Source organism: Salmo salar, chromosome ssa09 (assembly GCF_905237065.1).
Source record: "Salmo salar chromosome ssa09, Ssal_v3.1, whole genome shotgun sequence".
Classification (NCBI taxonomy): Eukaryota; Metazoa; Chordata; class Actinopteri; order Salmoniformes; family Salmonidae; genus Salmo; species Salmo salar.
Window position 1 is genome coordinate 27,958,531 of NC_059450.1, and position 22,128 is coordinate 27,980,658.

Below are 22,128 nucleotides of genomic sequence, written 5' to 3' on the forward strand. Positions count from 1 at the left end.
AGTCAATAGTCATTTAGTTATGTCACTATAATCATGCTTCTGAATTACAATGCACGATTGGTGATTTTTATTTATTTACTGTAGCCTGTAATGGTATGATTTTAAGCAAATTTCTGAAGAAAAACTAGGCCTATTATTTACAAAACGATTAGTAGGCACATCATTATCAATGGGTATTAGGATATAAATGTTGATGTCATCATTTTAATTATATTAGTCGTATTATTACTGTGTTGCCGACATTGCGGCATTTAAGTATATTTTATTTTAGGCTATAGGCCTATTTCTTTCTTACTTCAAATAAAAATGGCTTGCTGTAAATGTGTGGGGTTTCTTTTTCTTGCTGTTGGCACTGTTAAAATAAAGGAAAGGAACGCTTTTATTCGAATACAGTAGTGGTGTGAAAATATCATACATGATAAATAGGTTGTAGGGAGCTGTCTTCAGCAGATGCGTTCATCAAGCGTAAATGGGAGGTGGCATGGAGAATTAGGAGAAAGAGTTAGCAACATTCCTGCAGGGGATAAATTGTTGACAATTAAAACACACACACACGGAAAGAGATACAGTCACTGTATGCATATGCTGATAAATGACTATGCTGAGTATTTGAACACATCCCTCTCCTCCTTCATATCCAAACACTGTGAAAACACACACTTCACAGTAAAACAGCATGTATGAGAAGGCCTGCGAAAGATTGTTTTTCAACCAAATGAAAAGTATTTTATATTCTGTTGGAAACTGTTTAGTAGCCTATTAGAAACGCATTCAAGACCAACGGTAAGTGAAAGCGTGTACATCTCATTTTTAGACAACATATTGATAAATCAAATATTTTGGCATCCTCGTGATCCAACAGGAGATACGATTAAAATATCTCTAGTCACAGCCAAGCAACATCTCCGACCCGATAGCCGTCCCTATTCCCTTACTAAGCAAGTCTTTTCAATAACGGCTTAGGAACAGTGGGTTAACAGCCTGTTCAGGGGCTGAACGACAGATTTGTATCTTGTCAACTCAGGGATTTGAACTTGCAACCTTTTTATTACTAGTCCAACGCTCTAACCACAAGGCTACCCTGCCGCCCCAATTTAAATGAAATTACGTTGAAACAACGTGGAATAGACGTTGAATCGACGTCTGTTCCCTGTGGGAAGCGTCCCTTGGCCTCCACAATCCTTTTCCGTGTGCTATAATAAACCATTTTCCCCCGTCCTTTATTGATCAGTCAGTCCGAGCTAATGTAATTATCCTCATCAATAGGGGACTGCAGGGAGAATCATTATGCGGTTGACAATGATAAATGATCACCGAAATGCGGCCTTTTCCCCAGCGGACCCCCGCCTCTGACCCGCTCAAATACACAACGTAGTCATAGAAACACCTTATGGCAAAAAGAGAGAACTGCTGAAATGTTAAAAAAGGAGGTCAGCATTCAAATAAAACAAAAACACACAGAGAGATAGAAACCCGCCCTAAATAAAAACTCTTCCCAAAGCAAGCCATCTTTGGGAGGCCAGCTGCATAGCGAAGATGCGTGAAGCCCCACCACTCACGCGCACCCACTTACAATGCAGCGTTTAGAAAGAAGAAAGCTACAAACTTAGAGCAATGTAGGTATAACCTGACACACAACCGTGAATGAAATACGGTTTTATTTGCAAAAAAAAACATCTTAGTAGCAATGGCATTTTGTAGCCTATTTCTTCAGACTCACTCCGAAGAGCCCAAATCCCGAGCCAGTGTTGCAGATCGAAGAAGCTACTTTTCAAGGTGCTCTATAAGAGACGATATTATCAGAAGGTTAGGGCTTTATTAACGTGTTGCCTGGGTACACACAGCCAGCAACGGCGTCGTGTTCTGCGGGGTATTGCGGACATTTAATATCGTTGTCTGAGACGGGAGAGGAGAGGAACACGGTCTGGGAAGGTGGTTTTGTGTTGTGCAGAGAGACCAGTGCAGGGGGACTATTCCTTATTTTATTCCTGCAGTAGTACCCGAACTAGCTTTGACAGGGAGGAGATGAAGGGGCGGTGTTGTTTAGCTCGGCTGGATCATCCATCATTCCTGTCACACCGAATCGGCAAAGGGAAACAGCAGAGGCAATCTACCTTCTGTCTCTTCGAAAATGGAGAAAGGGGGAAGAAGGAGAAAAAACTATTAATATTACCCCCCCCCTCCTCCCCCACTACCACCATCCACTATAATCAAGGCATTTTTTCTCTTTTAGATCAGATAATCTTCACACAAAACGGAGGGCTTCTTCCTTCCGTTCATCCACATAATAGGATGATAAAATAAGTTTATAAGCTTTTAAACAATTCCGATGGTACATCATCAAATGCTTTGTGAACGCGGATGAAAACTTAACAGTTTGTCCAACCTGTCAAATGCTCAGAAAGGTGTTTTTGTATCTTAATTTGACGCAGTTTTAAAACAATAATGTTTGGATATTTAGCATATTTACTGGATTATTTGTTATTTTGTTTATGTTTCAATATAGGCCTACATATTTTTATTCCTGTAATATCGAAATACTCATGCAACTAGTTGTAGTCTATTACCAACGCAATCTTCCATTTGTAAATTATTTCTTATTTTCACTTTTTCAACTCTGAAAGTCTTGGAGGCTGCACGCTTGAGGGAATAAAATAAATATACCAAACAATTTGATAACAAGAACCTAATAATATCCCTTATCACAATAATTTCATAGGAATAATGAATTATTAGAAATTAGATAAATCAGGCGAAGATTATTCAGCAATTGGAAAACGGATTAAAAAAAAAATCTTTAAAATCACAGGGCAATTTTTGTTTTGCGTCAGGATCACGACTGTAAGGCATTTCGAAGGTAGTACGTTGCAATAAAAGTCAACATAATATTTCCCCCCTTTCCACCAGCCCTATGCTTGTTCTGGCTCAACGACCTCATGCCCTCCCTAGACGTCACTCACCTACAGGCTACAGACAGTGCTGAGCGGTGGAGTTAAAATGGGGAAACCCTATAGCTCTAAACAGTTCTCTACAGTAGACGATTTGAAGAACAAAACAAGGGTTTTGTGTAGTGACCTTCCTAATACAGAATTTCCTATAGCCTAATACAAAAACGATGTATTAATATTATTATTATTATCAACTGCTTTCAATGTGTGGAAGAAAAATGTAACACAATCCACTACGTTTTACAATAGCATTACGGACAGGAGGGTAAAAATAAACCCAGCCATTACAGCATTGTTGGAGTTAAATCCCTTATCTGAAAGGCAGAAAGATTTCATCCTGAAAGACAGAGAGATAGTCATTTCTGGTTTAAGGCTATGACTTCTATGGCCGCGAGCAAACACTGGCAAAGAGATATCAAAAGATTATCAATGAACCCGTGAGCGATTCAGATTACGCCGTCAGGGGTCGCTGTAAAGCGGCGGAAATAGTCACTTGCAGCACTTGTATGTTGTCAGTTAGAAAAGGCTGCAGCAAAAGGGAAGGGACAAATGCATATTCTATTGTTTGAAGCCAATGGTAAAACTGAGGTTATTGTAAATATGTTGAACTGTATGCTATCGAAATCGATTATCTGTTTAAAACTCAACTCAAATGGGAAGGCATGCAAATCCAAGGTTTTGCATCTCCATTTCCACTGACATAATAATGAAAAACAAAAAATCATGCCATATTTGTGTTTCTGACAAAGCAAACCATTGCAAATACAATTAAAACACAGATTTAACATTCATTTTAAATGATTCATTTCTTTTGTTGCAACAGGTTGCCAGGTTGCTTTTCTTTCTTCATTCCACTAAAGTGGCACCACTCCCTTGGGGGTTTTGCAACTATAAACTTTGACGGGTAAGGTAACCTAAGTGTGTAGAAATGCACTGTCTTTGAATGAACAATCGCGCTTTATAGCATTACCCTAATATTGATATAGCTATTTAGCCAAACTTTGTTAACCATTTTCTGTCAGAACCATTACCATGATAACTTTGTAATAATAAAAATAATATACGACCTATAATAAATATAAATCCATTACTATGTAGGCTTAATTACCATTACTCTTAGTTATGTTCGTAACACACAGCACACACAAATCTAACAAAAATCAAAAATGAAATATTTATTACAGCATTTGTGACTGAACACCTTTTAAACATTACGTCACAGTCCTCATACAAGTATTTAATAATGTATTTTTGACAAAGCTTAAGGGAGATGGCATTGTATCATCTAGTGAGGAACACGTGCTGAAAAAGGAAGGAATTCATGGACATACAATATCAATGCCACAGCAGATCTGAAACTAGCAAAAACATTCTTTTTCAATTGAGGTAAACACATAGAATATCTAACATGAAACAATTAATAGACTGAACTCTGTACGAAGTCTGTTGCAATATTCTCTTAGCTTTTTCCCAAAGCTTTGAGTTCATAATTTAAGTTATTTTTTTGTCATTTTGTATTTTTTATGTTTTTTGGTGCATCAACCATCAATTGTTTCTCCCAGTGCCAAAGAATCCACCATTGTGTCAGTATTGTCCATATGGCAAGTATGTTTATCCAGAGGCAAAGAAGCAAAGTAGGATGCTGCTTTTCCACTAGCTTCCTTCAATAGGCTCTGTCAATGAGAGTCCAGGATACAAAAAAATAAAATAAAATAAAAATGTATAAAACCAACACAATCCAGTGCTTGGGCAATTCAAACTAAGAACTTTTTTTTATATACCTACAGGGCAACATTCATTCATGAACCAAAAGAAGAGGGGCATGAAACATTTTTAAACTGAATCTTCTGGAGAGATCAGGTGTCATTTAGCAGCCTTTTCCCACCATGCCCTGTTCTCTATGGGGGACAGCGCCTGTTCTACCCTGTTGCTCTGGTTGGGAGCGAATGGGAGTCCGTTGTTGAGATGTTCCATCTTTTCTTTTTAATAGTGCTGCTGTGCCGCCGAGACAGTTTCTCCTCCAGGAAGGAGCACACACAGTGTGAGAGAAAGGGTTAACCTTTTATTCTATAACTAGCTCAGGAAACATAAATTGAGTGATCAACGAAAAATGCACAAGTTTTAACTTCGTTTCTATAATTTTTATACTACAGTAGTTATAACTCTTGGGAATCTTTTCTTCTTTTTTTTCTCTCAATTTTCCAGAGTGATTTCATTTGAAAATTTGTTGAACGTGTCACTGGAGAGAGTGGGTACTGTGTTTGCATGTGTGTGTCTTGAGTTTGTGTGCGAGTCCGTGTTTGCACGTGTCCGTTGTCAGAACATCTTCTGTTTATCTTTAACAAAAGTCCAAGACTTTACAAAGTGTTTATGTCAGCTTGGTCCTCCATTTGGATGAAAGTAACAAAATTGACAAGTAAAAAAAAAAGAAGAAGAAAAAATCATCACAGCTCATCTGGAATTCTGTTTTTAATGTCTAATTCCGGTCAAAAGGCTTTGCGCTTTTATTCTGAAATGTTTTCTGAAAATAGCTTTGTTGTAGGGTTGTTGTTGTTGATGTTTTTTTCTCATAGTAGCTGCTGTTGTTGTTGTTGATGAGGTTGACGTCATTGTGGTAGTAAAGTTCCCTTATACAATTGGGCGCGGATGTCCAGGCCTTGTCCTCCAGTGCTGGGGTCAATGGGGCTCAGCGGGGGGTGGCGGGAGCTATGTGCAGACATGGTGATTCCTGGGTGAGAGGGGGGTCCTCCGTGCATCAGCATGGCTGGGTGATGGGGATGGTGGGTGTGATGAAGGTGGTGGGGGTCGGGCAGTTAGGGGTGGAGGGAGGGTCCGTGTCGAAGCTGGGTGGGGTGAGGGGTCATCTGATGAGGAGGGGTGTAACTTTGCGGGGCCATGCGCATGCCCATAGGACCACTCTGAGGTACGTACTCCCCTGGCATGCCTTGAAGCCCTGAGATGAGAGAGAGAGAGAGGGAGGGTTAAAAACGTATTAAAAGTATTAAAAAAATGTACTACTGAATTCCAAATTTCGTGACTCTGGCATAAAATAAAACTTTAATTTATACCTTGTGTAAAGTGAGCTCATTTTGTGGTGTAAAAATTAAGTCAAATAACATACTAACTACATTTAGGATTACACATGCCCCAAAAGTCCAAAGCTACTTCCGAAATGTTGTTTCTAGGTGCTAAAAAAGCTATTTTATCACTCTATTTTAGGTGATTGAGAGTCCGTTACAATGTCAGTACAATGTCATGGTCAGTTCTCAGGTTGGAAAGTGATCTCCAACCATCCAGACACAATCGTCCTGGAGGATGTGAAGCTAGCAGCCGTATTGATGTTAGCAACACTAATACTTTTACAGGCAGAAGAGTCAATTCCCCCACTGAATGTAGTGACAACCCGAATAGAGCCGTTTTCTCAGGGGGACGCACTACTGCGAACATATTTGATTTAAAACCCATTAAAGAAGTTATTAAATAATTTAGAGCCCATTTAACTATAAACACACGCCAGTCTAAGAATAGCATTCAAGGCTTTGTGATTTCCCCTCCAATAAGAGGCACTTTTAACCAAAATAAAGTGCTGCTCTTGGAAGAGGAGGAGCGTAGGTTTAAGAGTATAATGACAACAACAGCTAAAGCACAGAGATAGCAAGAAACAGAGGCAACAGAGAGATAAAAGGAAGTGATACCCCTTGCTGAAGTGATACCCCTTGGTATGGAGAGTAGGGCCCTGTGCTGATGTGATACCCCTTGGTATGGAGAGCAGGGCCCTGTGCTGATGTGATACCTCTTGGTATGGAGAGTAGGGCCCTGTGCTGATGTGATACCCCTTGGTATGGAGAGCAGGGCCCTGTGCTGATGTGATACCTCTTGGTATGGAGAGTAGGGCCCTGTGCTGATGTGATACCCCTTGGTATGGAGAGCAGGGCCCTGTGCTGATGTGATACCTCTTGGTATGGAGAGTAGGGCCCTGTGCTGATGTGTGTGGATACCCCAGCATGTTGGCATCCCCTCACTCTGTGCCTGGTTGGTGGAAACAGAAGCCTGCTCAGTGGTGCCTCTGTTTGGGTATTCAGGGGTATGTTTGTTGTCTGCAGACCAGGGGGAAGGTAGTGGTGGTGGGGGGGGCACTGTGGCCTGGGACTGGAGTATGGGAACAGGCCTGGTCCAAAGGCCTGGACCCTGGAGAGAAGCAGGGGAGAGCAGGCGTGGGTCTGGGGTGGGATACTTCTGGTGCTGGAGCCAGTGGGGCCTGGATAGGCCTGCTTTGTAATGTGAACCCTTGGGGGATTAACCCTGCTTGGGAGGGAGGGGTGAGGGAGAGTGGTCGCCACAAGGTCACCAAGCATGTTCACTCTCCACATTCCTCCACCTTAGTACACCGCAATTAAGAAATGACAGAGGAGGGCCCAGCAAGTTGAGAAGGTAGCGAGGGAGAAAACAGGACAGCAGAGGCCAAGATTAATGACCAATCTCATTGGCTGAAAGCAAGGTGCCATTTTCTAACACTCACTACCCTCCTACTATCCACGTCTAGTTCATTGGAAATTCACAAGTTTGTCGCAGTGCTCTCTTAAAACCTCACTACGGGGTCATAAAATAAGTAATTCAATCTGGACATGATGGGTTGGGCTGGGCAGGGCTGGGGTGTATGGCAAGGGCTGTGCGAGGGGTGCCCTCACCTCCATATAACCTGGAGCGGCTCCTGTTAAAAGGCCCAACAGATGTTTTTGACACTGTAAGATGGTAATCTCCAGTCTTGTAAGCTGCAGTCATTCTGTTAAGTAGATCTGTGGGCCCCCCTTTATTAACAGGAGTGGTCAAATCATCTGAAGACAATAATGGTGAGACTGGTCTCTCTCTCTCTTTCCCTCTTTCTCTCTCTCTCTTTCTCTCTCTCTCTCTCTCTCTCTCTCTCTCTCCTCTCCTCTCCCCCCACACTCCCCCCCCCCACACTCTCTCTCTATCTCTCTCCTCTCCTCTCCTCTCCCCACACTCTCTCTCTATCTTTCTTCCCATTCTGTTCAGTTCTGTCCTGTTCTGGCAGAGCAGGCCTGCTCAATGGCTGGCGATAATTAAGTACCAAATATACCATATTGTTTGGCGGCGTAATCAAATCAGAAGATGATAATATTCCTCTGTATTAAGCTATTAATGTAATTGGTCATGAAGCATAAAATATGTTATGTAATTGAATAGTCTCAAAATTATATAGCCTATATTAAGAATTATCCAAGCTGAGCAAATGTTGTCTCTGTGTCTGTTTTAGGGAACATTGCTTCCCGAAGGTTTTTTATCCCTGATGCCATTAGCAAAGACAGGAGGGGATGAGATGAGAGAGGGAGGGAGAAAAAAAGAGGAGAGAAATGGGCTTTGCCAATAGAATGGCTTTGGTGACTCTTCGGAAATTCCAGGCTCAATTTACATATAAAGGGTTCTTTTAATCAAGGTAAGTGTCATTATATTGTGCCTCGCTGGGCAAAGGAGTTTGGGTGTTAAATAAAATCTCTTCTGCCCCGCCGCCGTTGGGATGTGATACGTCTTGATTTTTCAAATGTCAGCGCTCTGGCTAGTGGGAGGCGGAATGGCCAGGATTAATCAGACAGTCTGTGTGTGTGTGTGTGTGTGTGTGTCTGTGTGTGAGAGAGAGTCTCGGGTCCTTTAAATGTATCTCTGTGTCTCTCTTTGCTCTGTCTCTGTGTGTCTCATGACGGGGCTAGTCAATGCCCCCTCCAGTAAAAAATAATCAAAACACACAGGTCCCCTCCCCTCGCTCCCCGACTTGCCACCCCCACCCCCCAGTGAAGGATCGGCCATGTCACCCACGGCTCGTATATCTCGCCCGAGGACCGTAATGTACTGCGGCGCTCCCGTCTTTGCATATAAGATAATTTGGGCATCAATCGTTCCCAAGACAGATTTATGTCACTCAGAGGACAGTTTCACTTCTCCTTCTTTATCGCTTCACTGGAGCCTGCTTAATTTCTCCCCGTCAGACCCTGCCTCTGGAGATGTTATTTTTTCCCTAAATGTCCAACATTTGCATTGGCTGTCAGAGATGGGGAGAGAGATGGCCCTGTTGGGATAAATGAATGTGTGGAGTCGGTACATGCCATGCTAGCAAGACCTTGGTTGTTGGTTGTGCTGGTTGTTTTTCTGTTGTCTGGGCTGGCGCCACAAGTCCCCCCTCTCTCTCCCAGGGACCAACAGGAGAAAGCTTCACGGCATGGCGGCAACTCCCACTATTCCCAGTCCTTCTATTCATCTTTCAGTAGCTAGCTAACCCCCCTTCCTTACCCCCCTTCCGCCCCTTAAAGCACCATGCTACACCAACCACACTCACTGGTTGTCAAGGGGGTTGCTGTGGGGGAGGTTGTTGTAAAATTAGGGTGGGGATGGGAGGGGGATTGTGGTGGAGTAAGGGGGTTTGTGGGTTAAAACCACAAGCCTAGAGGTTTGAGAAATAAAGCCCAGTTGTACTTACTTCCCCCTTTTTCTTTGCGTTTTGCTTTACAAGATGGAGGTTACATGTAGTGCCATTGCCCATCCATGCCCATATTCATCCCCATTCCACTCATAGGCCCTAGAAGAGGAGAAACACGTTAGAGAAAAGGTCAGCAGAAGGTCAAAGGTGGAATGACAGACAGGTCAGAGCAGATAGACACCCTGGTAGGTAGAAGGAAGGATTGGTTACAGAGAGGAAGAGGAAGAGAAGGTGCAGTAGTGAAGTGTCTAAAAATGTTAGTCTCCACAAATCTCCCCGTTCGTTACAAAGATTTATGTCATGTTATAGAGATGGGTGAAAAGAGAGACAAGCAAATGGAGGTAAACAGTGATACCTAAGGGAGTTGAGAGAGGAGGGTGGAGTTGACTGAGTAAGTGAACTTTATTAAGATGCAGTGATATCATCAGTAGTTTTGTGACATTGGTTAGTAATTGGGTTGATGATGCTGCCATGTACAGCACAGTAGTCAGTGCTGGTGTGACATTTCCAGGGCTAGAGGGGTTGGTGTGTGTTGCTGTCAGTAGTCATACAGTCACAGGGGGTGCATTGGTGACTAAACATACACAGCACAGTGACTAGTATACAGTATGCAGGACAGGAGGAGGGGGGGGCTTACCAGCTGGCCGGATCCCCATGTGCTGCTGGCCGTCCAGTACAAAGCTGCCCATGGGCTGGCCCTCCGGACTGTACGCTGCTCCTTGACTCACTGAAGGATCAAGAAGAAAACCTGATTGTAGTCAAAACATGGACACGAGGGGGGGAGACAAACCACACAATCAGCTTATTGTCCCAGCTCCAGCCCAAACATACTGCAACACATTATGTCCACCATGACTGATGCATGACATGCAAACACATGCAGTATGAGTAGACACACACACTTTAGCATTAGACAAAAGAAGGAGTAATGCATTGTTCTCTAACTGACAAAAGGAAGCATGCAGTTTGACAAGATCAGCATGTTCTGTCAAGACCATCACCAGCCATTCCCCAAGCAACAGAGATGTTATTTCATGGACAGAGACACGTTATGGGACAGCATTGGCACAAACATCACTATTTACCCCCCTGCAATTGTCATTATCTATCCCTGCAAATTCAAATTACTTAAAATCTCCAGATTACAGCGAAGGTGAAACGACTGATCATGATCATTATTTACAAATAAGATTCATATAAAAATATTATTCTAACATCATAATACTGTCCACAGTAGTAAACAAATTAGGTCAGAATTTGCCACCCCCACCCCATATTATTAGCCCTATTCAGTAAGAGTATTCTGGAGTCTGTAGCAAACAGCATATTCCTGGACTAAACAGCCTAATCTGGAGTAATCTGTCAAATTGAAGATTAGGGGAAGCTTTTAGTCATGCTGTCTTCAGAGAGATTACTGATTGCCACACTCTAAACACACGCTCTCTGTCTCTCTCTTCTCTCCTCTCTCTCAGATATTCCCAACAAACCACAATAATTGTACTGAGATTCGGAAAGGCGCGTCTCATTTCAATAATTGGTTAACTTAATTTGCACAATCTCCTCCCCAATTTGTGGGTCTCTCTCTAGATTTGGAGCGAGCTAATCAACAAAAAGCTTTTCTCCCTCAAAGACAAATTATGTGGCGTTTTTCCTTAGTAATGTTACAGTCGATACGGCCTAGGGTGGTTACATAAATTCCTGTCCGGATTATTTGCTCGATTCTAGAGTGGCATGTTTACGACTTAATCTTTCAGTGCTTTTTGTCGTCTGACCATTGTAGATATGGAAAATCAATGCCTGATCAATTTGCAATATGAACCCTTCCTTATAATCCTTTTCAGAGGAATAGAAAATTATTTTGTGGTAGTGGAGTATGGGCCTGAGGGCACACACTTAGTGTGTTGTGAAAACTGTAATGCATGCATTGTAATGTTTTTAAAATTGTATTAAAATTGCCTTAATTTTGCCGGGCCCCAGGAAGAGTGGGGATCCATAATAAATACAAAATACAAAATCTCTCCCTAAGTAGGGCGTCCAGACAGAAATCAGAGATCAATGGATCATAATAAACTAATTTTCATCCGTTAGGTAGTTTTTCATGACCAGAATGAATTAATCGCCCACAATTACTAAATTGAAATGATGACGTTTAATACAATCACATATAGGACCCTTGATATTTCAAATCTGGGCTAAGTGAATACTGAGCAGCAACAGCAAGAGGACTGACACTTGGGAATTGAGTGAGTTAAAAAACACAAAGTAGATACCAAAATGCTCCAAGCATTCCTGGAGCTTCTCTTGTGCCCAATTAGCAATTCACAGAGAGAGAACGTGTTGCTAAAGCACCTCTCAGTGTTAGATTAGGATATCGGCAATTACAGGCAATCAACTAACAGATAGCGCCACCACCACACACTTCCCATTGAGAAAATAAGAAGATAGGGTGTGGTGTGTGTGTGTGTGTGTGTGTATGGTGGTAGTAGGGGGGCTGGGGATTCTCCAGGCTAGTAGGCATGATGTGTATGCCAGTACATCAACTGGAAGAGCTGGTGTTTCTGGAAAAAGTGGAACAGATATGTGGAGTATACTTTCTTACCTGCTCGATTTGACTGGTCAATCATGGGCTGTACTATTCTTCTCCTGGCGTTAATGAACCTGGGAGAGAAGAGAGAAGAGAGGAGAAAAACACTTTCAATCACACAGCATTCACCAACAGGAGAATTCATCAGAAACCGCAACACAACAACACAGTTTTGCATGACTTAGTAACAACATTAGCCACTGGCTCTTAGAGAGCCAATCAAAACAGATACAGCAACAACAAAAGGGTGATTGTGAGCAGACTTGGAAACCCGACAAGGTTTTCTTTTAATGCCCCTTATGATCTATTTCCCTTGTTTAATAAAGCTTTTGATTACATTTGGTTGCTATGGAGACCGGGAAAGCATTCCACAGGCATTAAGTGTGTGCTATGGTGAAGCAGCCATGCCACTGAGAAACTAGACCACTCAGTAGGCTATGTCACAACTCTCTCTCACACACATTAACACACACGCACACCCTATAAACATGTTATTCCTCGCGTGTTATCACTCATTAGAAATTCAAAATAATATACGTTCGCAAGTGGCAACATACAAATGGTTCCTTTCATTTGTCCACCCCCAACTCTCTCTCTCTATCTCTCGCTCTCTCTTTTCACTGCGGGGGGTTGTGCTCCCCGTCCAGCTGTCTATAAATGAGGACCAGGCATGGCCACTCGGCTCTTTCACAAGGTATTGTTATGTCAGCAAGCCCATCAATTAGGCTGTGTGAAGTTTTATCACCGCCACAGCCACGAATAAGTGCAGTTCCACAAAGCCTTCCCTGTGCAGTCCTCCCCGATCCTCCTCTCTGCTCCCGCCGCTTTCCACTGTAAAGACCAAGGGGTCATCTGAAGGTGACTGCCAGCCAGGGGCAACCTCTTAAAGTCCCAAATGGGACGCAGTGACCCAGGGCCGTGTCAAAGACAAGCTGGCTACACTACCCCAGACTGGGCCAGCTTTACCTAAACTGGCCATCTCCATCTAGGCTGTATCACAACCGGCCGTGATTGGGAGTCCCATAGGGCGGTGCACAGTTGGCCCAGCGTCGTCCCGGATTTGGCAGGTGTAGGCCGTCATTGGAAATAAGAATTTGTTCTTAACTGACTTTCCTAGTTAAATAAAGGTTAAATAAATCAAATAAAATATTGAAATCTAGTACCTCCCTATCTCTCTTTCTCTCATACTAAGAAGTCAGAGAGGACTGAGCTTGGTAGCACTAAAGGTACCCACATGTGGTTGATATTACAGGAAGGTTTTAAATCATCATGGGGTGATTCCAGCATGGAGCCCCTTTTCAAAGAATAAAAAAGAGAGAAAGGTAACTTTTTTGGAACGTGGAGAAGGCAATGCTACAGGACTGGTCATTAGATGGAAAAAAGGGAAGGTTCTGGAACCAATTTGAGTTCCTAATCCCCCATGAACCCCTGATACCTGCCTTTACCTTCAGCTATTAATGTAAACGGCCGTAATCTGCCCGCTCAAAGTGACATTGGTAAATGGACAAAACGCACAGTTGGGAAAAGAGATGGAGGCAAGCTTATTTGCGAGGGTGCACCCAGAGAGTAGATCGGCTGTACCCAGACAGAGGAATGACAGTTGTTTTTTATTTATTTAACTAGGCAAGTCAGTTAAGAACAAACTCTTATTTTCAATGACGGCCTAGGAACAGTGGGTTAACTGCCTTGTTCAGGGGCAGAACGACAGATTTGTACCTTTTCAGCACAGGGATTTGAACTTGCAACTCAGTTACTAGTCCAACACTCTAACCACTAGGCTACCCTGCCACCTCGTTGCCACCCCGCTGCCGTTAGACTAACGCCTACATGGGAAAAGAGAGAGGAAAAGTTAGATCATATCAATGTTGATTTGGGACTGTGATGTGTGATCTAGTGAAGAGAGGTTTTGTTTTTGGACCTATTGTAAATAGCAGTTTAAACTGTTTGTGGCTCACACACTATGAGTTAGAGGGACATAAAAGAGCATGTTCGGCTGTCTATCATTTACCTTTACTGTCAGAAGTGTCACTTCGCCTGCAGTACTTTGGAAAGAGACAGGCTTCCAGCATCTACACCAGCTGAGTAAGTAAACAAAGCAGAAATTCCTGCTATCGCACTCCCTCTGGGCAGGCTCACAGAGCAAGGTTCACACAGAGCAAGGCTCACAGCAAGGCTCACACAGAGCAAGGTTCACAGAGCAAGGCTCACACAGAGCAAGGCTCACAGAGCAAGGTTCACACAGAGCAAGGTTCACACAGAGCAAGGCTCACACAGAGCAAGGCTCACACAGAGCAAGGCTCACACAGAGCAAGGCTCACACAGAGCAAGGTTCACACAGAGCAAGGTTCACACAGAGCAAGGTTCACACAGAGCAAGGTTCACACAGAGCAAGGCTCACAGCAAGGCCCACACAGAGCAAGGTTCATACAGAGCAAGGTTCACACAGAGCAAGGCTCACACAGAGCAAGGCTCACACAGAGCAAGGCTCACACAGAGCAAGGTTCACAGAGCAAGGCTCACACAGAGCAAGGCTCACACAGAGCAAGGCTCACAGAGCAAGGCTCACACAGAGCAAGGCCCACACAGAGCAAGGCCCACACAGAGCAAGGCCCACAGAGCAAGGTTCACACAGAGCAAGGCTCACACAGAGCAAGGTTCACACAGAGCAAGGTTCACACAGAGCAAGGCTCACACAGAGCAAGGCTCACAGAGCAAGGCTCACACAGAGCAAGGCTCACAGAGCAATGCTCACACAGAGCAAGGCACACACAGAGCAAGGCTCACACAGAGCAAGGTTCACACAGAGCAAGGCTCACACAGAGCAAGGTTCACAGAGCAAGGCTCACACAGAGCAAGGCCCCTACAGAGCAAGGCCCACAGCAAGGCCCACAGAGCAAGGCCCACACAGAGCAAGGCCCACAGAGCAAGGCTCACAGCAAGGCCCACACAGAGCAAGGCCCACACAGAGCAAGGCTCACAGAGCAAGGCTCACACAGAGCAAGGCTCACAGCAAGACCCACAGAACAAGGCCGACAGAACAAGGCCCACAGAACAAGGTCCACAGAACAAGGCTCACACAGAGCAAGGCCCACAGAACAAGGCCCCCATAACAAGGCCCACAGAACAAGGCTCACACAGAGCAAGGCCCACAGAACAAGGCTCACACAGAGCAAGGCCCACAGAACAAGGCCCCCATAACAAGGCCCACAGAACAAGGCTCACACAGAGCAAGGCCCACAGAACAAGGCCCACAGAACAAGTCTCACAGAACAAGGCCCACAGAACAAGTCTCACAGAACAAGGCCCACAGAACAAGTCTCACAGAACAAGGCCCACAGAACAAGTCTCTCAGAACAAGTCTCACAGAACAAGGCTCACAGAACAAGGCCTGCCAAAATATATGTCCTGCTCTCTCTTTTTTTCTTTCTCCCAAGACGCCACACACGACTTGGAAATTATAACCATGTGGATTCTTACCTATTCTGGGACATAACCATAAACACGTAATATCAGGAATGTTTCTTGCAGGTGCTAAATATTCCCATTCCAGATCAGTGACGGGAAGACAGAGCCCCAGGAATAACAAAGTGCACAAGGAACAGTGTGTTTGAGTTACTGATCTATTTAGAACATGTTTTGATCTTATCCAACTAAACGGTTGCTCATATGTACTTCTTATGAAAGGTATTGCATAGCTATACACAAAAATATTTTCCTATCTGGTTGCTGTCTACACTCGACTATTATGCTGTTCCAACATGATCATTTGAGTAGGGAAAACAGTTCTTCACAGCAGCATACACAAACATACACTCAGTGGCCGGTTTATTAGGTACACCACCCCATTCAGGAAAATGGTTCGCTCCTACAGACAGTGAGTCACGTGGCTGTGGCTTGCTATATAAAGCAGGCAGACAGGCATTGAGGCATTCAGTTACTGTTCAATTGAACATTAGAACCGGCTAAACAATTGTCGTTTTGCCCATTCTCGTCGGTGCCTGGCGCACCGGTTCCAGTACCTCAGAAACGGTGTCTAGTGTTTGCCGAGAATGATGCAACAAACAAAAAACATCCAGTCAGCGGCAGTCCTGTGGGCAAAAACAGCTCGTTGACGAGAGGTCAAAGGAGAATGGCAAGAATTGTGCAAGCTAACAGGCGGGTCACAAACAGGCAAATAATGGTGCAGTACAACAGCGGTGGGCAGAACTGCATCTCGAAACACACAACTCTTTGGTCCTTATCACGGATGGGCTATTGCAGCAGACGACCTCACTGGGTTCTACTCTTATCAGCTAAAAACAAGAAGAAGCGGATCCAGTGGGCACACAATCACCAACACTGAACAACTGAGGAGTGGAAAACATCGCCTGGTCTGACAAATCCCAGTTCCTGTTGCATCATACTGTTGGCAGAGTCAGGATTTGGCGTAAGCAGCGTGAGTCCATGGTCAGTGGCGGTGGTGTAATGGTGTGGGGAATGTTTTCCTGGAACACTTTAGGTCCCTCGATACCAATTGAGCAATGTTTGAATGTGACAGCGTATCTGAGAATAGAATCCATGCCCCAAAGAATTCAGGCAGGTCTGGAGGCAAAGGGGGGTTCGATTCGGTACTAGATGGGTGTCCCTTATAAACTGGCGACTGAGTGTATATAGATATTCTATTATTTTCCCTCAGGGTCGCTGCCAAGATTGACCCCCCCCCCACCACACACACACACACACACACACGGTTCTGTTTTTATTCTCTGAACAAGTGGCCACAGTAAGGCGGCTGGTAGGGGCAGCGGGGAGGGAGGGGGTTGCTGACCGACCGAAGCCCCACTCTGCCCCCAGAGCACCTTTTATCAGGTTGAGTAAAGCCAATTGAGATTATCAGAGCCAGGCCTGATAACACTGTTTTCTCTCCTCTTATGAGCTGCTAATGGAGTGTGCTTAAAACAACACCAGCAGGAATTCTCCAGAGATGGAGGGAGGAGGGAAGGGATGGATGGATGGATGGCAGGCAGGCAGGGATGAAGGGAGGGAGGAGGGAAGGGATCGATGGCAGGCAGGCAGGGATGAAGGGAGGAGGGAAGGGATGGATGGCAGGCAGGAGGGATGGAGGGAGGGAGGGAGGGAGGAGGGAAGGGATGGATGGCAGGCAGGGATGGAGGAGTGAAGGGATGGATGGCAGGGATGGAAGGAGGAGTGAAGGGATGGATGGCAGGGAGGGATGGAGGGAGGGAGGGAGGGAGGAGGGAAGGGATGGATGGCAGGCAGGGATGGAGGAGTGAAGGGATGGATGGCAGGGATGGAAGGAGGAGTGAAGGGATAGATGGCAGGGATGGAAGGAGGAGTGAAGGGATGGATGGATGGCAGGGATAGAGGAGTGAAGGGATGGATGGCAGGGATGGAAGGAGGAGTGAAGGGATGGATGGATGGCAGGGATGGAAGGAGGACTGAAGGGATAGATGGCAGAAAGGGATGGATGGAGGGAGGACTGAAGGGATGGATGGCAGGCAGGGATGGAGGGAGGCATGTGTCCATGTGTGGAAGGGGGGGACTACACTCCCAAACCTTCTCCTAACACACACACATCCACAGAACAGACACATCCACAGAATACACACATCCACAGAATACACACATCCACAGAATACACACAACCACAGAATAGACAGATCCACAGAATAGACACATCCACAGAATACACACATCCACAGAATAGACACATCCACAGAATACACACATCCACAGAATAGACACCCCCTCTACATGTCTGAGGGCTAACCAGACCAGAAGAGAGAGAGGCAGGCACACTAGGGACAGACAGGGGTTTCTCCAAAACCTCCAACCATGTTTTAGTATTTACATCTGGTGGTTTCCCTTATGTCCTTACACTGCACGGCGTTACGATTCACGCACCCACGCACCCACGCACACACACACACACGCACGCACACACCCACGCACGCACGCACGCACACACACACACACACAGCGGCTCTCAGCATGGGAACTCCATGCTGTTTTCAAACAAATAATTAAAGCAAGGTTACGTGGTCTTGGGGAGGTCATTTCTATGGATACCGCTCAGAATGTGTACTTTACAGAGAGAGAGAGAGAGAGAGAGAGAGAGAGAGAGAGAGAGAGAGAGAGAGAGAGAGAGAGAGAGAGAGAGAGAGAGAGAGACTGTTTAATGTGCACCCTGCTTTACTAATCCACTCAGAGACCCAAAATAGTATAAAAAAGGTCCCAAACACTTCTAATTCGTACGGAAAAAGCTTCTGTGTGTGTATGTGTGTGTACTTGTTCATGCCCGTATCCAGCATAAAATTTGATTTGATTTGTAAGTGTGTATGTGCATGCCTATGAATGTAGCTTACTGTACACAGGGTAGTGCAAATGGGCCTCCGCTCACAGTACACTACTTCACCCAGCACGTTTAAATCCACCAGGAACACACTGTGTCTATGTACAAACTCTCTGTCTGCCACAGGGCCAAGAGTGTATCACTTTCAGTAGAAGTCCTATAGAGACATGGATTTACTGCATCTCTGGGTATTTTTCTATATGGGGCCTTCGCAGCATAACACAATAACAGCAACAATATGAGTAATGGAGTCCAGACAGCATGAGGCCACTTGACCCTGGCTGTCCACTGAGCTGGATCAACACACGATCCCCAGCCACTAATATCAGCTCACTCAAACAGTGGGGAGCGCCACTGCAAAGCAACCGTTTAGGTATTAAATACCCCAGCTAGCATGTTAGCAAGCTATGCTACGCTAACACCAGACCAGAGACAGTGCGTGTGTGCAAGGAAGGGGATTCCAGTTCCATAATAATGACTGATGTCCTGTGTGAGAGAGAGACAGAGAGAGAAGTTCCCCTTCAGAAGACCTTAGCCTTGGTGTTCTATTTCGTCCTGTGATAAGGTCACATGCTGTTTCTTCCCAGAGAAATAAAGGGCTCTCAGAGAGAAGGGAACGGAGGAATGGTGACTTTGCATTTGCATCACAACAAACCAGTCCGGCTGTTGAATCTGTGGGGCTTGCCTCTTCTCTTTATGTTCTTCTTCCCCTCCCTTTTTCCTCCTCTCAATCTGTCAGAAATGACTTGTTTCTGGTTAACTGACTCGCGGCCACACCTGGTAACTTGCTCCTGTTGTCAGCATTCCTTTCCGGAGAAATCCTCATGCCTAACTATCCAGCCCTGGAGCGCAGCCAAGAGAGAGACAGAGAAAGAAAGAAACAAAGAGAGAGAGAGAGAGAGAGAGAGAGAGAGAGAGACTCACAGAGCCAACCGGCCAATCACGGGGGAGATCTGAGGGAGCCCAGCCAATGGGGAGCGGGGTCACTTGTTTGATGAGTTTGTGATGAAAGAGAGACAAGGAGAAAGTGAGAGAGAGATAGATAGAGAGAGAGAGAGAGAGAGAGAGAGAGAGAGAGAGTGAGAAAACGAGGCATACTAAACATGTCTCTCCAAGAAACAAAGAGAGAAGGGGTCCTTAAATGAATCGTGACACAGAAATAGTTGACGGTTTACTGCCTTCATAGCTAACCTGAACATGCCCGTTTGGAGCACCCATGCCAAAGTTAGGGGACGGTGGTTGGAGTGAGTTTCTGTTTGCCAGTCAAATTCCTGGGCCTCTGCTTTTCCAAGGAAGATTAGTTGCGACGCAATCTAAACTGGAAGAAGCTTAGATTCAACCCTCCAATCATTGTTTACCAACATCACTGTCCTCTGGTTTCTATTAGACCTCATTGCTTCCATAGTTCTGCTTTCAGAGATAAATAAAGATTTCAAACCCTGAGTGAGTGATTGAGTCACTATTCGCTAGAATGAGAAAATGGAAGAAGAGTCTTAGTCAATTTTTTTTTTAAAGAAGTCTGGAGAAACAGATGATGCACTTTGACCTGGAAGTGTATGCAGATTGACTTGGGAGGGTGTGTTTAATACAAAGAAAACAAGGCCCAATTATTAGGCAGTCGGCAGGGCAGCCCGGGGTCCACAAGGCTGATAATCTGCTGTAGTGTAAATACAGATGGAATCAGTCCACCTGGGCATCCCAGACACATTGTGATAGTTTAAGCCAGCCACCAGATTGTAGCACCTATCTACGGGTTTATCATAAACTATCAAAAAGGATCCTTTCAAAAAGATACTCCAGGAGACAAGGGGGAGGAGCGAGGAAGCTTCCTCCAGCTATTCATATCGGAGAGTTCCTCTCTTCTCTTCTTTAAGTTAAAACAGGAGTGAAGAGGCATAAGCCGTGCAGCATTACATCACCCCCTTGTTTTGATTTAGTGCAGATGTGAAACGAAGCGAAGCCGGGAAAGCTGCAAGGGCCCACGTTTAGGGCTGCCACTCTTCTTCTCTCTCTCTCTCTCTCTCTCTCTCTCTCTCTCTCTCTCTAAAGGGAATAGCTTCACCTATAATTTTCCATATACATCCACTGCCTGGTTTTCTCTCCTTATTTTCTATAACTTTTAACTGATTTACTTTTGTAACATTCCTCTCTACAAAATTTGGGCAGAATTAGCATTTCTCTGTCACTCTGTCTCTCAGCCATTTGTCGCTCCCTCCAACCGGTGGTATGCAGCTAGAAGTCATTAAGAGTGGAGTGGAAAATCAGACAAAGAATTATATATTTGTTTTGCAAACTGACACGATTTAATGAGCAGCTAATTAAAATAAATCAATAGCACTGCGGCACTGTCTCTCTCCCTCATTCTCGATCTCTCCCTCGTTCTAGTTCTCTCTCTCGCTCTACCTCATTCTCTCTCTCTCTCTCTCTCTCTCTCTCTCTCCCTGTGGTGCAGAAGTGGGGTTACTGACTGCAGTGTGCGGGAAGTGGTGCTTGACTGTTGGCTTTACCTCTGATATAACTCCATATCAGCTCTTTCTACCTGTATTATCATATGTCAATAATAAGCCATGGGATGATCTAAATCAGGGTTATGGGTGAGGAACGTCACCCTCTACCAAATACAATGCATTTGGAAAGTATTCAGACCTCTTAACGTTTTGCACATTTTGTTACATTACAGCCTTATTCTAAAATTGTTTAAGTAAATAGTTTTCCTCATCAATCTACACACAATACCCAATAATGACAAAGCGAAAACAGAAATACCTTATTTACATAAGTGTACAGACCCTTTGCTATGAGACTGAAATTGAGGTCAGGTGCATCCTGTTTCCATTGATCATCCTTGAGATGTTTCTACAACTTGATTTGAATCCACCTGTGGTAAATTCAATTGATTGCACACACCTGTCTATATAAGGTCCCACAGTTGACAGTGCATGTTAGCGCAAAAACCAAGCCATGAGGTCGAATTAATTGTCAGTCAAGCTCCAAGACTCTTCCTAGAGCTGGCCGCCCGGCCATACTGAGCAATCGGGAGAATGGCCTTGTTCAGGGAGGTGACCAAGAACCCGATGGTCACTCTGCAAGAGCTCCAGAGTTCTTCTGTGGAGATGGGAGAACCTTCCAGAAGGACAACTATTCTGCAGCAGTCCACCAATCAGGCCAGACGGAAGCCACTCCTCAGTAAAAGGCACATGATAGCCCACTTGGAGTTTGCCAGAAGGCACCTAAAGGACTCTCAGACCATGAGAAGGAAGATTCTCTGGTCTGATGAAACCAATATTGAACACTTGTCTGGAGGAAACCTGGCACCATTCCTATGGTGAAGCATGGTGGTGGCAACATCATGCTGTGGGGATGTTTTCACCAACAGGAATGGGAGACTAGTCAGGATCAAGGGAAAGATGAACAGAGCAAAGTACACAGAGATCCTTGATGAAAACCTGCTCCACAGCACTCAGGACCTCAGACTGGGGCGAAGGTTCACCTTCCAACAGGACAACGACCCTAAGCACACAGACACAGGATTCGCTTCAGGACAAGTCTCTAAATGTCCTTCAGTGGCCCAGCCAGAGCCCGGACTTGAACCCGATCAAACATCTCTGGAGAGAACTGAAAATAGCTGTGCAGCGATGCTCCCCACCTAACCTGACAGAGCTTGAGAGGATCTGCAGAGAGGAATGGGAGAAATTCCTCAAATACAGGTGTACCAAGCTTGCAGCGTTATACAAGACTCGAGGCTGTAATCGCT

At 44.8% G+C, this 22,128-nt stretch overlaps 1 protein-coding gene across 4 annotated transcripts in view; it reads right to left on the bottom strand.

Moving 5' to 3' along the window:
- Nucleotides 1-4,108: 4,108 nt before the first annotated feature.
- Nucleotides 4,109-22,128, bottom strand: part of LOC106611108 (homeobox protein Meis2) — a 120,399-nt gene continuing 102,379 nt past the window's right edge. For 3 of the 4 annotated variants that reach the window (XM_045723555.1, XM_045723554.1, XM_045723556.1), the window contains exons 10-13: nucleotides 12,038-12,096; nucleotides 10,076-10,186; nucleotides 9,439-9,537; nucleotides 4,109-5,901 (exon numbers count right to left, since the gene is read on the bottom strand). In XM_045723555.1, the coding sequence (XP_045579511.1) occupies nucleotides 9,479-9,537; nucleotides 10,076-10,186; nucleotides 12,038-12,096 (229 nt within the window). In that variant the 3' untranslated portion in view covers nucleotides 4,109-5,901; nucleotides 9,439-9,478. The remainder of the gene's footprint in view (nucleotides 5,902-9,438; nucleotides 9,538-10,075; nucleotides 10,187-12,037; nucleotides 12,097-22,128) is intronic. The other variant, XM_045723557.1, reaches the window with a different exon arrangement.